The 16,810-nt window shown below is 57.7% G+C and overlaps 2 protein-coding genes across 3 annotated transcripts; one reads left to right on the forward strand and one right to left on the reverse strand.

Annotated features, from left to right (window-relative positions):
* Nucleotides 1-4,624: 4,624 nt before the first annotated feature.
* On the forward strand, nucleotides 4,625-7,248 carry CCDC166 (coiled-coil domain containing 166). The gene is made up of 3 exons (XM_090283259.1): nucleotides 4,625-5,065; nucleotides 5,145-6,052; nucleotides 7,205-7,248. The coding sequence occupies exons 1-2, from the start codon at nucleotides 4,625-4,627 to the stop codon at nucleotides 5,982-5,984; spliced, it is 1,281 nt and encodes a 426-aa protein (XP_090139385.1). The 3' UTR covers nucleotides 5,985-6,052; nucleotides 7,205-7,248.
* Nucleotides 7,249-8,989: 1,741 nt separating this feature from the next.
* On the reverse strand, nucleotides 8,990-14,095 carry ZNF623 (zinc finger protein 623). Of its 2 annotated transcripts, none has more exons than XM_090283206.1 (2): nucleotides 13,987-14,095; nucleotides 8,990-12,593 (listed from the first exon to the last, which is right to left on the reverse strand). In XM_090283206.1, exon 2 carries the CDS (start codon nucleotides 12,521-12,523, stop codon nucleotides 11,006-11,008), a length of 1,518 nt encoding a protein of 505 aa, XP_090139332.1. In that variant the 5' UTR covers nucleotides 12,524-12,593; nucleotides 13,987-14,095; the 3' UTR covers nucleotides 8,990-11,005. The 2 variants fall into 2 exon arrangements, with proteins under 2 accessions (XP_090139332.1, XP_090139331.1); XM_090283205.1 differs by lacking the exon at nucleotides 13,987-14,095 and adding an exon at nucleotides 13,215-13,924.
* Between the last annotated feature and the right edge of the window lie 2,715 nt (nucleotides 14,096-16,810).

Genomic DNA, 16,810 nt, shown 5'->3' on the forward strand with positions numbered 1-16,810 from the left:
CCGCGGGGCTGGAACCATTGAACCCGGTTGCCTTGGGAGCCGGCGGCAGCACCTCCCCCGCGCATGCGCCGGACTGGGGGCGGAGCCTGCAGCCCAAGCCCCGCCCAACTGGGGCCCCTCGAGGAGCCCCGCCCCCTCGGCACCGCCCTAAACTCCGGTGCCCCGAGAAGGTTTCCTCGCCCGCCCTCCGCCCCAAGGACCCTCGGCGCCCTCCGGAGCGCTGTCGGCCAGCTTCGGGCCTTTGCGTGGCGGTGCCCGGCCTGGGACGCTCTTCCACCCCCCGCCTCACTTCCTCGGGGCTCGGGGAGGGTGGTGCTGACGGCTGGGCGTCATTCGCAGGCAGCCCCTCCACTGCAGAGCTGTTCGGGGGCAGGGACCGCGCCGTCCCCACCCAGGGCGAGGTGGAGCGGCTGCCGGGGTGCCGCGAGGAGCCTGGGGCGGCTCTCAGCCGGGCCTCCCTGACCAGTGGCCGGGGGAGCACCGCTGGAGGAGAGGAGAGCGTCAGACTCGCTGAAAAGCAAGCGGGGTAAGGGGGTGCCCCGGGGAGGAAGTGGGGGCAGGCGTTATAATCCTGACACGGGGTGCGCCTAATCACAAAGTCTCAAAATACAGAAACTGAAAGAAGAAATAAATCAGGTGGAGATTTTAACACTTTTAATAATTAGTACAACAAACAAGTAGAAAATGAAGATATAGGAGACGTGAACTTATTGTCCAGCTTCCCTTAGTTGCCATTTAAAGAATAGCTCACCCAGCAAAAAATACATACATTCCTTTAAAATTATATGAAATACTAAGTAAAGTCATATTCTAAGTACCATAAACCAAAGATCAACAGATTTAAAAGGGTTGAAATCATACAAATTATGTTCTATGATCCCAGAGAATTGAATTAGAAATAAAAATATTTGGAAACCATGCCCCCAAGAGATATGGAGATTAAACAACATGCTTCTAAATAAACAATGTGTCAAAGAAGTGATAAAGGAAATTATACAGTGAAGGCAACGCTAGAGGGAAGTTTATAGTTCTAAATGCTGATATCAGAGACGTTTGCGTTCCCATCTTAAGAAGCTAGGAAGCAAAGAGAAGATTAAACACAAGCAGATAGAAAGAATGAAATGACGAAGACAAGAATAAGAGTCACTGAAATAGAAAGTGGACAAGCAAGAGAGAAAGCCAGTGAAAACCCAGTTCTTTGAGTAAACGGAACGAAATGTATCTGGACATTAAAATGAAGTGAGAGACAGCCCATTACTACCAAACCCAAAAACCTTGAAAAGACAATGCGCATTTATTATTACCATCCTCACACCAACACATTTGGTAACTTAGATGAAATGGCACATTCATCGAGTGTCCCCAAACTTAAGTGTGAACTGCAAAGCTAGCAGAGTAGAAGGTGCCGCCCTGGAAGCGGAGGGAGGACTGGGGGCCACCTGGACACGCTGAAGGGGATGAGAGCTGTACTCACTTGTGGAGGCTCCAAGGCCAGGAGGGGGGCTGTGATCAGAGCCCACCCCAGACCCCCCTTGCCCCACCATCTGCCATGAACCCCAAGCCAGAGGAGGCCTTGGCTCTGCCATTGTGCCACTGAGAATGTGGCCAATGAGCAGAATTGTTCCAACATCAGTGAATTATCAAATCAATTTCTAGTGGACATTTGTCTCATCTATTAGTTGTATTATTGTTATTATTATTGTTTGCTGATTTTAGAGAGGAAGGGGGGAGGAGGGAGAGAGAGAGAGAGAGAGAGAGAGAGAGAGAGAGAGAGAGAGGGAGAGAACCATCGATGTCAGAGAGAAACATTGATCGGTTGCCTCCTGTATGTGCCCTGGCCGGAGACCAAACCCATAACCTAGGTGTGTGTCCTGGCTAGGAATAGAACCTGCAACTTTTTGGTGGATGGGATGATGCTACAACCAAATGAACCACCGGGCCAAGGCTATTAGTTGTTCTAAAATCTGCTATTATGTATTTTTTTCTTGGGGCCATTATTTCTCCCAAGTCCCATTTTCCCTTGTTCAGATATCCTTGCAGACATCAATCTTGTGAAAAGATTTTATTTTCTTATCAATTGTTAGTGAACAATAGGTTTTGGTCATATGCAGTGGTAGCCTTTGGCTTTCTTTTGAGTGAATGCATTATCAACTTGGGGTACTTATTATGCATTAGATAAAAAATTAGCCCTGGCTGGTGTGCCTCAGTGGGTTGAGTGCTGGCCTGCAAACCGAAAGATTATCAGTTCAATTCCCAGTCGGGGCATGTGCGTGGATTACGGGCCAGGTTCCCAGTTGGGGGAGTGTGAGAGGCAACCACACATTGATGTTTCTCTTGTATATCGATATTTCTCTCCCTCTCTAAAAATAAATAAATAAAATCTTTTAAAAAATGGACTGTAAATTTATTTTTTATTAATTTTAGAGAGAGACATTGATTTACTGTTCTACTTATCTATGCATTCGATTGATTCTTGTATGTACCGTGACCCAGGATGGAACCTGCAACCTTGGTGACTCTCTGACTCACTGAGATACCCAGCCACAGCTGGACTGAGTATTTAACTTTGGGCTCAACCACGGGCGGTATAGGGAGGCCTGGTCCAGAAGACCCAGCGTCAGTGGGGAGTGGTGGTGGCAGGTCAACCCCTCAGGTTGAAACCACCTGGTGGGAACCTCCAGCTTCAACCATCACCAGCCTCCTTGTAATTTAGGAGACCAGACCCAGAAGGTCCCCTGCACCCACCTCCCAGGCTGCAGACTGTCCCAGCCCAAGTGTGTGGGCCCTGCCCTCCTGTGTCACGGTCACTGAGTGAGGGCCCCGCCCCTTCCCTGCCCATCAGTGTCAAAGTCTGAGTGGATATCACAGCTCTGTCCCTTTCTCTGTCACACTAGCCACTGCCCTTCCTGTCTCATGCACAGCCTCCTCCACCCTGCTGGGCAAACCTAGTGTGCTCCTCCAGCATCCAAGCTGTCTGCTCCCCGCGTGGGCTACGGACTCAGGTACCCAGGTTACTTTGGGCACCTGCCTGGGCCCCTCCCGTGAGGGCTAGTTAGAGTTATGTTTATGGTGGTCTCTGAGGTCCTGCTCCAGACTCAGAAATGAGGCTGCCTGAGGAGGTGAGCCTGGGAGGAGGCATTTATGAGCTTTAAATCAAGGGCAAATCACCAAGAAACTCAGGAGGCTGGAAGGACTCACAAACTCTGCCCATCGAGTCCCTGACCTAGCAACAGAAATCATAAGGCCAAGGTGAACCCAGATACTCCCGTGACAGCTGTGTCCCACACAGGAGCCCAGAGGGGCAGGGGCCATGTGGCCTGGGAGGACAGGGCCAGCTTGTGAAGGACCAGACCGGCCAAGGGAACAGGTATCTGCCTCCTGTGGCCTCAGTTTTGCAATCAGCCCAACAGGGAGCAGGTCCCCAGCAGGCCCTGAGGATGGTGCCGCAGGGCGCGGGCAGCCACAGAGACGCAGGCATGTCGGTGCCAGGCCCTGAGGGTGGCTGGAGGGAACACACCAAGGGTCTCCATGAAGCCCCCCGCTTGCAGGTTCAAGGTTTTCTTGTTTTTGTTTTCCCTTGTTTATACTCAATCTTTTGTAAATTTTCTCTAAGTCAGGCACCGATGCCATATTAAAAGCCCGTATTATTGAAGGCCAACATTCAGATGTTGTTTTAGTTTATCAGCAACATTTCTTTAATACTTTAATGTTAAAACGGAGTTTCTGCATTGTCTTGAAATATATGTCCTCTTATTTTTATTTATAAAATACTTTTTTCTTTTTTTTGCCCTGGCTGGTATGGCTCAGTTGGTTGGAGCTTTGTCCTGTAACCAAAAGGTTTTGAGTTTGATTCCTGGTCAGGGCTCCTACCAAGGCTACGGGTTCGATCCCCAGTCCGGGTGTGTATGGGAGGGAACCAACAAATGCTTCTTTCTCTCCCTTCCTTTCTCCCTAAAAGCAATGAAAAAGTGTCCTCTGGTAAGGATTTTAAAAAAAATACGTTTTTTTTACAAGAAGGAAAATGCCTCAACTGTGTTCCTACTTTAAAGAGGCTCTGCCACTCCTTTCGTGCAGGTGGGGCTATGAGTGAATTCCCACGACTCTGAAAGCTACCTGCTATGTCAAGTCTAGCAGGTGGAAAGTGGGAGCTTCTCGGGCTCTGGTAGATTCGGAAGCAAGTCTGACGACGTCCTCTGGACACAGAAGTTCTCCACGTCCGGGCCTGACATGGGCAGGGCGCATACACGGATATCAGGAACTCTGAGTGAGAGTTAGGAAGACTGGAGGTGGGGGAGCAGGGCTGTTGCCCAAGAACGGTGTGAGAGTGGGGGAAGGGCAACTAAGTTCTGTCTCCATGGAGACTGTATGGGCTGAACGCCAACATTACTCAAGGAGGTCCTACCGACGGAAGGCCAAGGTCCCCAAGGAGCCCACGAGTAAAGGTCGGCCACGGTGCCCGGACTCCTGATTAATCCCATACGCTTGATTCTATCTCTCCCAAACTCCTCCTTCTGAGACGCATCCCACCCCGCTAGAATATTCAGGCTGGGGAGGGGAAGGGCTGAGGTGGAGGAGCGGGCTGCGGATGGTGCCCTCACGCGTCCCCGTGCCCAGGACCAGACCCATGGCAGCCAAGAAGAAGAGTGGGCAGAGGACGGGGAGCAAGCCAGGCGCGGTGGAAGAGGTCGCCCGGCCGCAGCTGTCGGAGCGAGCGCAGTACCTGCAGCGCGAGTACAAGCTGCTCTCAGAGCAGCTGGACGCCTGCGAGGAGCGCGTGGACCTGCTCCTGCAGGAGAACGCCTTCCTGGATTCCGAGGCGCTGCGCCTGCGCGAGGAGAACCGGCTCTACTCCAGCTTCGTGAGCACGCGCGCGCAGCGCTGCGCCAACGCTGTCGTCCGACTTGACGACCAGAACCGCGTGGACCTGACCAAGATCCACCGGCAGCGGGCCGATCTGGAGTCTCTCTATCAAGGGCGCGAGGACGGGATGCGCGCCCAGCTGCTGGAGATGGAGGCGCGCGCGGCGCAGATGGAGCGGCAGGTGCAGGAACTGCAGCCCTACAAGGCCAGTGCGCGCGCGCGCCTGGGGGCGGGCCGGGCGGGGGCGTGCCGCCGCCGGGCTCTGACGGGCGCCGCCGCTGCAGGAGCTGCAGCTGGAGCAGCTGGCCCGGATCCGGACGCTGGAGCGCGAGCTGCTGCACATGCGCGTGGAGCATACGCAGCTGCTTCACCGCGTGAAGGGGCGCTTCCTGGAAGACAAGGCGGCCGTCGAGCGCGAGGCGCGCCAGCGCGTGCAGTCCCTGGCGTGCCGCGCCGAGCGGGAGGCGACGCGCGCGCTCGTCACGCACACGCAAGCCATCAAGGCAGACAATGAAAGGCTGCGGGAGGAGCTGCTGCGGCTGCTCCACCGGGCCCAGCTGCTGCATAACATTCGGCGCCAGCTGCTGGAGCAGCGTGAAAAGCTGCGGCGCGAGCACCAGGACGCATGGGACCTGGTGCGCGTGCACGGTTGGCTGCGCCGGGGAGCCGGGGGTCCAGCGCTGTGGCAACCGCCGCAGCCCGCCTCTCGCCCGGCGTCCGTTGCCTCCCCCGCAGGCCCGTCGCACGCGGTTTCCAGGAACCCGTCTCAGGTCTCTTTAAGCGCGTTACCCAGGATCCCGTCATTGATCCCCCTGCATGTGGGCTCCAAGGTCCCGTCGCTGACCTCACTGAAGGCGGGTTCTCGGATCTCATGCCAGGACCTGTCGCAAGCGGGCTCCCGGGTCCCATCCTTGGCTCGGTCCCACCCTGACTCCCAGGTCCCATCCTTGGCCCCGTCCAGTCCTGACTCCCGGGTCCCGTCTTTGACTCCGACCCGCCCTGGCTCCGGGATCTCTTCGCGGTCCTCATTGCGCGTGGCCTCACAGAACATCACTCCCTCTGCTAAGTCTGTCCCCGGATCAGGCCATTCTCATCCCCCAGTCGAAGGAGACCGTGAACACTGACGCTGCAGCCTGGATCTACCCGGAAGAAGGCCAGGGCGGCGGCGATCCGTGGGCAGGACGCTTATTTGGTGAGTGCTGTTGTTAATAAAAGTGCCCTCCCCAACACGCACACGCCGTTCTGGCACTGCCTGCCTCGCTGCTCCAGCATTTCCTGCCGCCTCAGGGGCCACTTACTCTGGCTTCCAGCTTCCAGGCAGCAAGGTAGCTTGATGCATCCTTTGCCCAGTGTGTCAGCTGGGATTCGGCATCCCTTGACAGGATGGCTGATGTGCTGCTCCAGCCGGGGCAGAGAAAGTCGGCCACATCAGCATCCTGCCCACTAGGGCTGACAGTGGCGGCAGAGAGGAACATCACCAGCATGGCCAGCCAGATGGTGGGGCGCAGGAAAGGAGCCTGGGGGGCCAGGGAGGAGCTGGCGACCGCGTGTTGCGGTCAGGGGGAGCAGGGTGGTGCCAGCTGCGGGCGGGACCATCACTGGAAGCCACGGGGAGTTTTCTGTTTAACCTCTTGGCGGGGTTAATTATATCAAAATAAAATAATTTTTATTTTGATATAATTTCCAACTTAGAGAAAAGCTGCAAGAATAGTACAGTGAAGTCCCATCTACCGCTTATCCAGAATCACCAGCAGTTTGCTTTTTACCACTTTTTGGGTGTGTGTGTGTGTTTGTGCACATGCATCCTCCCTCCCCCCACGAGGTTTCAGATTAGGCTCCTTAGGTCGTGCCCCTTCCGCTCCAACAGTGTTCCCTGAGTGCAGCGACGTTCGCCTACATCACTGCAACACAGTGACCCAAGTCAGGAAATTGCGCGTGGAGCAAACAGCATTAGCTTAGCCACACACAGCTCACATTCAAGTTTAGCCGTCCCGACAGCGCCCCTGGTGGCCGGCCGTCGGCCGGGATTACACATTTAGTAGTTCGTCCCCACATGCACAGGCCGGGTAAAATGTCCCTTGGGTGTGGTGCGTATTCATTGGTGGCGGCACCAGGAGCCACCTGGCTTTCTGAGGAGGCCAGGCTCCTGCAGCATCAGTGCTGGCTCCAGGGCAGCGACCTCATCCTCAGCGTAGAGGGGAGGTTTTTAACTGGCTGGGTCTTGTGCAACCCTTTGGTTCGCAGGCCGGCGCTCAATCCACTGAGCGACACCAGCCAGGGCCCTTTCTCCTTTTTGAGCTGCAGTACTAACAGCAGTGTTGCTTTTTATCTCTGTATTTTACAGTTTCTGAATTTCGGTTCTCGTTTTGTTTCCATTGGATCCCTCCCATTTCATTCGCTCTACTTTGTGGAAGCCACGCCCCCTTGCAGTGGTCATCTGAAGGACGTTAACATGCACGTTGAAGCTCATAATCCATGAAGACCCCACCCTTAGCCCCCCCTAACCCACAGAACGCTGTACCGTCCCATCACACCTTCCAGGTTTAGAACTGATGTCAGGTTACCCACAGACCGGCCACCGCTCCTTCCTTTGTGAGCAGCTGTTCTGCACACCTGCCGTGCGGGGCACACCTGTGTGCATGTTATGCTTCAATACAAGTTCACTGTGAAGCCCCGCTGCCTGCTTCTCATTCCTAGCACAGTTTTCCAACTCTCCTGCTAAACAAGCTGCTCAGTCCGGCCACGGTCTGCCCCATCCGTCCAGGGCTGCCTGACCGCTCCCGGGGCTGGAGGCGGAGGAGAGCGCGGCCCTGCAGGCTTGAGCCTGGGCCACGGGGAACACCCAGCAGCGGAAGGGGCAGCCCAAGCCCCATGCAGATTATGACACCCATCGTCCTCTCTCCCCTCACCACCTGCCTGCCGCTCTGTGGCTGCTGCCCCAAGTCACCACTGCTCATCAGGCGGGGGCTGTGGGGGCTTTCCTGTCTCTGCCTGGAGCCCCTGCCCAGGGTCTGCGGGCCAGAGATCAGGACAAGCCCAATTGCTGCCATGTCCCCTGCTGAAAAAGCGCCGCTGACCCAGTTCGGCTTCCAGTCACCTCAGCAGGGCTGGGAGGGACACCAGGATCCAAGAGACTATGGGGAGGCCCTTTAGAGGAGCGCGAGGGCAGCACCTCAGGGGTTGTGCGTCAGGCTGAGCAGCAGGACACGCCGGCGTGAGCAGTAGGCCGTGGGAGGTGGATCCGGACACAGGGTGGGTGCTGGCACCCCCCAGCCTGCTGGGGAAGGCCTCGTGGGCAGGGATGGCGCCTGTCTGGTCCTCCCTGCCTTGTACAGAGGACAAAGCCAGGGTGCAGGTGCTCAGGCCAGGCCTCGGGGGATCCCTCCAGAAAAGCCATCCCAAAGCAGATGACACCGCATTGTGATGGGCTGTCCCTACCCCTCCACACCCAGAGCTGCTGCGGCTGCCTGGGGACTTGCCAAAGGTCAGGGAGCTGGGGAGACCCAGCCGCCAGAGCGGAAATGGGAGAGCGGTGCTGGGGAGACACTTGGTTCATGCACTGGAACACCCTGCCCGGAAGGCAACATGCTCCTTCCCTTGTTAATGGGACAGCTGCGCAGGGAGCGTTGCGGGTGCCTCGGTCCCCTGGCAGGAGAAGACCTGCACCCTGGGGTCTGGCCCCTTTGATCTTTAAAATAAAAAAACCATTAAGAAAATGAAAGGACCAAAGACTATATTTGGAAAGAGACTTTCATCTAGAAAAGTCTTACAAGTCAATAATGAGACAAACCACCCAACTTAAAAGTGGGCAAAAGCTGTGAACACACACCCCACGGATGGTCCCCAAGGGAGTAGTGCAGGCGGGAAGGTGTCTGCGTTCACTCAGCACGAGCAGGACGCCACGTGCACCTGGCGGGCGCAGCTCGGGGAGAGCGAGGCCACCTAGCGCCGGCGAGCACGGGGCGCGCTGGACCCGGGACACACCGTGGCGGGGGTGTAAAGCGCTGCGGTCAGTGTGGAGGAAGTCGTGGCCGTTTTTTATAAAGTTAAAAACGCCGTGCGCAGTTGTAACTCAGCAACTAAATTCCTAGCCATTTACCCGAGAAATAAAAAAGCACATCCAAATAAATCCTTTTACACAAATGCTCGTAGCAGTTTTATTCACAAGAGTCCAAAATGGAACGCAAAATGGAACGCAAAGTTCTGTCCCCAGAGGAAGAACAAGTGGTGGGTTATCCACACAACCCAGTGCAACCCACAGCGCGCTGGGCTGAGTCTCTAGAACATGCCAGCACAGATCAGTCGGACACAGACGGCTACACACCAAGGGCACCCACGTGCACGAAGGCCTAGAACGAGCAAACCCACCCGCCCCGAGTGGCCCCCATGGGCGGGGCGGGGCAGCTGAGAGAGGGCGGGGGGCCTCCGGGCCGCGTCAGCACTCTGCGCACCAAGGCCTTGCCCTGCGCGGAGGCCGGATCTCAGCCACGCGGATGGAGCGATCCACGTTTCCAATGGCGAGTCCTCCGGCCAGAGGACTGGAGGCCCTTTCTGATTTACTGCCTGAAGGTTTTAGGGCTGCTAGAATTGGTTAGGAACTCAAAACACTCTTTCGTTGGGAACAAAAATAAGTTTTATACAATTTCAAAAATGGTTATTTTGGTCAATGTTCAGAACAGGAAATGGTCCCGGTAGACAGTTCCTGCTGCGTAATGAAACCCGCCTGCTTCTGAACCGCTGTGCCGAAGGAGGGGTCTGCAACAGCCCCTTCCTGCTCCTCTTCCCTTCCGTTCCTGCTCCTCTAGCTCACAAATGTCTGCTCTCTCTGGCCCAGTTCAAATGCCACCTCTCCTGTGAAGCTGCCTGGGGCCTCCCCGCCACGCAGGTCCCCTCCGCGCCCGTGCACCCGCACAGCTGGGCGCACGCATCTCCCTTGCACTCGCCCGTGCCCCGCGATGTTTGCCCCGCCAGACTGGGAACGATCCCAGGCTGGACGGTGTCTTCCTCATCAGTTCTCCCAGAAGTTCGCACTGGGCCCGACAGGTCAATACATTTCCACAAAGGAGACGGAAGGAGCCCAAGAGCAGGGACAGTAGCAGGAGCTGAGCTCAGTCCTGGAGCCGCTCAGACAGATAGAAGCCGTGTGCGGCCCTGCGGTGAGCCAGCCAGGCGGAACGACGGAGCACAGCGAGGGCGTGGTCACGGCCGAGCTCCGCCCCCCGGGAAACGGCCTCGGCGAGCAGGAGACTTCAGCCAGACTGAGGACGAAGGAGCTTCCGGAAGACCAGTTATGATACTTTACAAAACTACAACAAAGCCAAAGGCTTGGCAACAGCAGTAAGAAAGGACCAAGCAGGAGACTCACGGCTCACACAGATGGGGGTGTGCTTTTCACTGTCCTGTGCTAGCCACCAGGGATGAAGAAACCAATCGGATGTGACAGCTGTCCTCCAGGCGGCAGTGTAATAACGGAAGAGACAGATATAAAACCTATCACAGTAAGTGCAGTACAGAGGTGAGGGCCCGGCAACACTGCGGAGGACGGGCGCGCGCTCACGGTGAGCAGCTGGCCAGGCGAGGGGACGCCATGCGGACGAGGCCAGAGGCCAGGAGGCAGGGACAGCGAGGCCAAGGGGAACGCCAGCTACCTGGCCGGGACTTGGTGGTGGGAGACAAGGCTCCAGGACGCAAAAGGCCTGAGGACAGATGCAGGAGAGGGGGCTTAGACTGCATCCTGAGGGCCACAGGGGACCAACATGTGGTTTTAAATATGAGTTTTCCAACTAGCCTTTTTGATAGATCCAAATTTGCTACATAGCACTCGTAAAGGACTAAGACTAGACACCCAGTTCTCCTTCAAAGGAGTCTCACTCAGGGACTAGCTTTAACTGCAGTAAAACACAGGAACGTTTTCCAGACCTTGCTCCTGGCCACGAATGGTCCCAGCTCTGCCAGCTGTCCGGCCAGGCGGCTCTCCCAAGACACGCTCCTGGCCCAGCACTGCGGCCAGGGGCAGCTGGTGCCCATGTGTAAGGCAGCCCCGTCCAAGGCATTGGGAGACGCTGACTCGTCCACAGACACTGGAGGAGGATCGCGCTGCTCACGGCCAGACGTCACTCACTCACCAAGGTGGAGAATAATCACTCTACGAGCTGTCTGTCTGTGCCCCCGGACTTACGGGTTTGTCACTCAAATGTAGGGGGGTCTTACTCAAGGGACATCCCTCCTGAACATCTTGATTAGTTTTAAAGTTTGGGGCAGAACTGAAATCTTTCCCGTACTCACTACATTCATAGAGTTTCTCTTCGGTGTGAATCTTCTGGTGCTGAAGGAAGTTTGACCTCTGAATGAAGCCCTTCCCGCAGTAGCTGCACACGTAGGGCTTCTCCCCGGTGTGGACGACCTGGTGCAGCAGCAGCTTGGAGCTCTGGATGAAGGCCTTGCCGCAGTCCTTGCACTCGAAGGGCCGGTCCCCGCTGTGGATCTTCTGGTGCTCGGTGAGATGCGCTTTCTGGAGAAAAGCCTTCCCGCACTCCTTACATTCGTACACGCGCTCTCCGGTGTGGATTTTCTGGTGTCGGATAAGGTATGAACTCAGAAAGAAGGCCTTCCCGCACTCATTACACTCGTAGAGCTTCTCGCCCGTGTGGATCCTCTGGTGCTGCGTGAAGTTGGACGTCTGGCTGAAGCGCTTCCCGCACTGGCCGCACTCGTAGGGCCGCTCCCCGGTGTGGATGCGCTGGTGCTGGATGAGCTTGGAGCTCCGGATGAAGGCCTTGCCGCACTCGCCGCACTCGAAGGGCCGCTCGCCCGTGTGGATGCGCTGGTGCTCGATGAGGTCGGAGCGGTGGCGGAAGGCCTTGCCGCACTCCGCGCACTCGTACTGCCTCACCTCCGTGTGGACCTGGTAGTGTCGGACGAGGCTTGAGCTCCGGATGAACGCCTTCCCGCACTCGTTACACTCATAGGGCCGCTCGCCCGTGTGGATCCTCTGGTGGCGGATGAGCAGCGAGCTCTGGCTGAAGCCCTTCCCGCACTCTTTGCACTCGAAAGGCCGCTCCCGCGTGTGGACGTGCTGGTGCCGAAGCAGGTCGGAGCTGTGGCCGAAGGCCTTCCCGCACTGCGCGCAGCGGAACGGCTTCTCCCCTGCGTGCGCCCGCCGGTGCTCGGCGAGGGCCGGGTAGTGGGCGAAGCCCTGCCCGCACGCATCGCACACGCAGAGCCGCTCTCTGGGCCGCACGTCCTGGTGCTGGGCAAGCTGCGGGCTCGGGCTGAGGCCCTTCTCGTGCCGGTCGCATCGGTAAGGCTTCTCCCCGCTGTGAGAGATCTGATGTTGAACTAGGTCCGAAGTAAGTGGGAAGCTTCTGCCACAGGCTCCGCACGGGTGGGCCTCCCCCCCTACCAGCTCTCCCTGAAGGATGAGGAGGTTGGAGTCCAGAACTGCGTCTCCTGATTCACTCCCCGCCGGGGCTGCCTCTCCTGTTTGGATCTTCCAGTGCGTAACTGTCACCTGCTTGAAGCCTCTCTCCTGAGATGGGGGGCTCCCAAGGCCTTGCCCTCGCAGATTCCCCAACAGTCCCCCTATTCCGGGGTCAGAGACCCTCCCCGACGCAGATTCAGGGGTGGGAGGCTCCATCACTGTGAGTGTTTCTGACATCTTCATATGTGGATTTCCATCCTCAGAAACTCGGACTCCTGGGTCACCTTCTCGTCACCAGCTCCCACATCAGAATCTAAAGAAAGACAGAACAAGGTCACCTTCCCCTCACTGACAGCGACCCGCTGGAGCAGGTGGGGTAAAATCCACCCAGAGTGGGAAGTGTGTCCCCTGCCCACACTCTCGAGCCCGAGAGCCTCCTTAGCCCATGCACACAGCCCGAGAAGCGCGGCCCCGCATGGGGCCTCAGCCGCACTGAGCGCGTCTGGCCCGGAAAGGCCCCCTCTGCCGGCAGTGCCGTTGCTGCAGGTGGGCCCAGCCTGTTTTTTAAGTGTATTTACATGGAGCCACACAGCATGCTCTCATCTGCTTCTCTGCAAACTGTGCCCATTTTTAAAATTGAGATACATTTCACACACCATTTTCAAGTGCACAGTTCAGTACTTTTTCTAGAGTATTGCTATGGCTGTGGAACCATCGCCAATGTCTGAGTCCAGACTTTCGCCCCAGAGGCATCTAACAATGTTGTGCTTCTGGAAGTCCCTCCTCCCCACAGTGCCCAGAGCCCCGCTGTGGGAGCCATCCTCGTCCCTTTCACCCAACTTCTCTCTGCATCTCCCATAAAAGGGACAGTTTGGTTATTGCCAGTACTAAGATACTGCTACAACGGTCCAGATATAATAGACGAATGTCCCACCTCTGTGGACAGGAGCAAGGCATTCCTGAGAGCTTGGTCAGACCGGCATCTCTCGGGGGAAAGGCTGCAGAGTGATGGTGAGCCTGAGCCCGGCAGACAAACTGCTTGAGATCAAAGCCTGCTTGCCGCTACGTCCTCGGGATGCAGCCAGTGCGCGACACCCCTGACATCAGAGACACGGCCAACGGGGCCGATGAAGGCTTTTAGGGAAAGGGGCCTTCAGGAAAGAGCTAGGACAGCGCAGCCACACCGCCTCTCCCCACTGGCAGTTCTCCTTCGGGCCGAGGGTGGGAAGAAATTTTATTCATCTTATCCTCCTGTCCACCCCACGCCCGCCAGGCAGGGGCGGCCCTGCACCTCCTCCAGCACAAAGAAGCGCAGGGCCCCGGCCACTGTCCCATCAGCATTTGCAGAGCTCTCTCGGGCTCCCGGGAGAGGAGGCTGGTTTAGAGCAACCGCACCCCCACCCGCAGGCCCCCGCCGGGGCCAGAAGGCCAGAGAACTGCCCCACAGACGCCTGAGCTAGAGGCTCCGTGGCTGGGTGGGGGCTCCTGGACCCGGGTATTTACCGACAAGACGCTCCTTAGGGAGAGAAGCTGCGAGCCGCGGGTCGGGGTGGCAGCCCAGCGGGCTGGCCGTGACGGTTGCGGGGAGACGGCTCCCCGAGGCCCGGGCTCGGGGACACAGTGCGGGGCTGAGCGCTCAGCCCGTCCGCCCCGCCCACCCGGACAGCCCGCCCGCCCCCGCCTGCGGCCCGGAGCGCGCCACTCACCCGGCGCCGGCGGCGAGAAGACGGCGCGCGCCCCGCACAGAGCCGCGGCCGCCCGCCCCGCAGGCCAGCCGACAAAGCCGCACGGCATCCCGCACCCCGCGGCCGGAAGTCGGCCCCAGGCTCCGCCCGGGGAACTTCCGGTTCCGCTGTAGGCGTGCCGGCCGGCGGGCCTCTGGGGGCGTCAGGGTTTCCGGCCGGGCGCCGGCGGGGGGCGCAGGCTGAGCCTGGCACCCCGGAGCGTGGAGAGCCGCGAAGGGCAGAGGGGGGCCGTGGCTGCCAGGGAGCTGCCGGTGCCGGCGCTGAGGCCGGGTGCAGCTCGGACGCGCCGGCCCCAGGGGCCCCATCCCCTCTCAGCATTAGGGTGCGAGTGGTGGGGGACTCAGGTACCAGCTAACAAGCTTAGTAACGGAGTGTGCAAAAAGCCGTTGTTCCAGGAAGTGCAGGTACGGCCCACCTTGACCCCAGGAGACCACAGCAGTTCCACCTTTGTGCGTCGGGAGGACCGCGGGCCATCAGACGGTCTCTGAGCCGTTGTGCTCCAGGGTGAGGTGACCACGGCCCAGGCCACAGATGAAAGGATGCTGCAGCTTTTATCCGATTAACCTTTTCCCTGAATCCCAGACCCCTTGCCTACGCTTTTCTTCTCCTTATGAAAAGGGCCCGTTTATACTGGAATTTAAGACAGTCTGTTAGGGCACAAACCCGCGGTCTTCTCAGATCGCTGACCATCTCAATAAAGCGTCCGTAAAGATCCTGTCCCTGTGCTTATTGGGTCTGGTAGGTGGCAGGCGGCGCGGACGCCGGCTTTTCCAGCTTCACAAGCAGGACCTGTAGACCTACAAACACACATGCTTAAGAGGGATGTGAATTATTTGATAATGCAAAATTTACTAACATGAACGCTACACTAATTCGTGAGGGCCTCTGAAGCCACAAACTGCTGCATAAAAACGTAGTAGTCTCTGTGTGTAGATGGCTTACTGCTGGCGGCCATGAAGCCTTTCCGCTCCTCCTCCCCTTGGCCACGCATCTGGGCAAGCTGATTAGAAAGCCTGGCTGTGTCCTGGTCAGGTGGCTCAGTTGGTTGGAACATGGTCTCGCACAGCAAAAAGGCTGCGGGCTCCAACCCCGGTTGGGGTGCGCGGGAGAGGCAACGTATCGATGTTTGTGTGCGTGTGTGTGTGTGTGTGTGTGGCGTCACAACAAGTGCACATCAGAACCACATGCTCGGTGAGGGTCTACCCTGTTCCTGCAGGATGATTGCAACAGAAAAGAAGCAGGAAAAGGGACCGTCCTCACTACTACGAACTGCTGCTTCCTTGGGCAGGATCAACTGCCCGCTAAGGAAGAATGCGACAACTCGTTCATCTGTCTTTCCTCTTCCGGAAGCAGCAAGTCCGCTACTCACGTCCTGGAAGCGGTGTTTCCAACACCAGCTGGTTTAAAAGTCAAACAACTGCAAACGTTCTTGGCATCTGGACCAGTCACCGCTCTTTTTATCTTTCTAAGGCACATTTGTTCCAGCGCCCCGCTCAGACCTGGGGGACAGGGGCGCCCGTTAGTGTGTTACTTGAGGTCCTCTGTAGGGCGGGCACAGCGCACCACTGCCTAAGTCGTGGATGGGAGGTGGACTGTGGTCGCAACAGGAGCGTCCGGGACAGGGTTCTTACGTCTCCACTCAACAACTCTCCAGGAGAGCAGTTAAAGTGCATTGCCTAGTCTACCCAGACACGCAGAGCCAGAACATCCACGCCCCAAAACGGTACTTCGTGCCTTAAGCAAGGATCCCAGGTGAGCCAGAGTAGGTAATAGAAAAAGGTGGGACGTAAGCGCGCGTACGCGAGGGAGGCGGGGTCGAGTGCCGGCGCAGGGGCGGGGCCTGAGCGCGTTCACGGAGGGGGTGTGGCCTGTGGAGCAGCTTTAAAGGGCGGGAAGGGGCGGGGCCTGTGGGAACCAAGAGTAGGGAGGAACCCGTAGGGGACCCGCCCACTGCACTTTAGCCGGGTCTGTTGGTCTTGACGTTCGTGGGCGCGCTCAGTCCAGTGCGGATTCGGCTCCCGGACCGCGGCGAGCCCACCTTGGGTGCCCGCTGGACCCAGGCGGTAGGCGGGCCGGCGCGTGGGTTCCATGCCCGCTGCGGTCCCTGCCCCGCAATCCGGCCCGCGCCAGTCCCAGCCGGGGTCCCTCGGCTTCTACAGCCGAGTCCGCACTGAGGCGGCCCAGCTCCCCGGATTTATTAAGTGCAGATAAACCGCACGCGTGCGGGGAGTGTGGCCGCGTCGTCACGCGCTTCTCCACGCTGAAGCTGCACAGCCACAAACGAGTCCACAGCAGCAAGAAACCCTTCGGGCGAGCGGTGAGGGAAGGCGTTCAATTACGGTACAGCATCCTCCTTGCCCAGCACCAGCGGTTCCACACCCGGGAGAGGTCGTTCTGTTGCGCGAGACGCAGGAAGACTTTCATCAGGAAGCCAAGCTTTAGAAACCATCACAAATCCCACCTGTGCAGTGGTGCAGCTTGGACCTCAGTGAGTTGACCTTTGAGAGCAGCAGCTGGAGGGGAGAAGGCTTGGGACCGGCTCCAGGTCTCTATAAAAATGAAAGGGCCCCAGGAGGAAGGCCCGTGGCCAGCAGGGCAGCGCCACAGCAAGACCAGCCCAGGACAAGAAGTCATCATTTGGTTCTGGCGTTTTCTTTCCAGATTTGTTGCAGTGGAATGTGATTCATGCATCCTGCGTCGTTCAGGTCTGATGCTGTTCTGCACTAAAGGCCTCACCTGCTCAGGTTTACTTCCGGGCATGCGTTTTGCTTGACAGGCAATATGA

This window comes from Furipterus horrens, unplaced genomic scaffold (assembly GCF_987537825.1).
Source record: "Furipterus horrens unplaced genomic scaffold, mFurHor1.1.pri manual_scaffold_7, whole genome shotgun sequence".
Classification (NCBI taxonomy): domain Eukaryota; kingdom Metazoa; phylum Chordata; class Mammalia; order Chiroptera; family Furipteridae; genus Furipterus; species Furipterus horrens.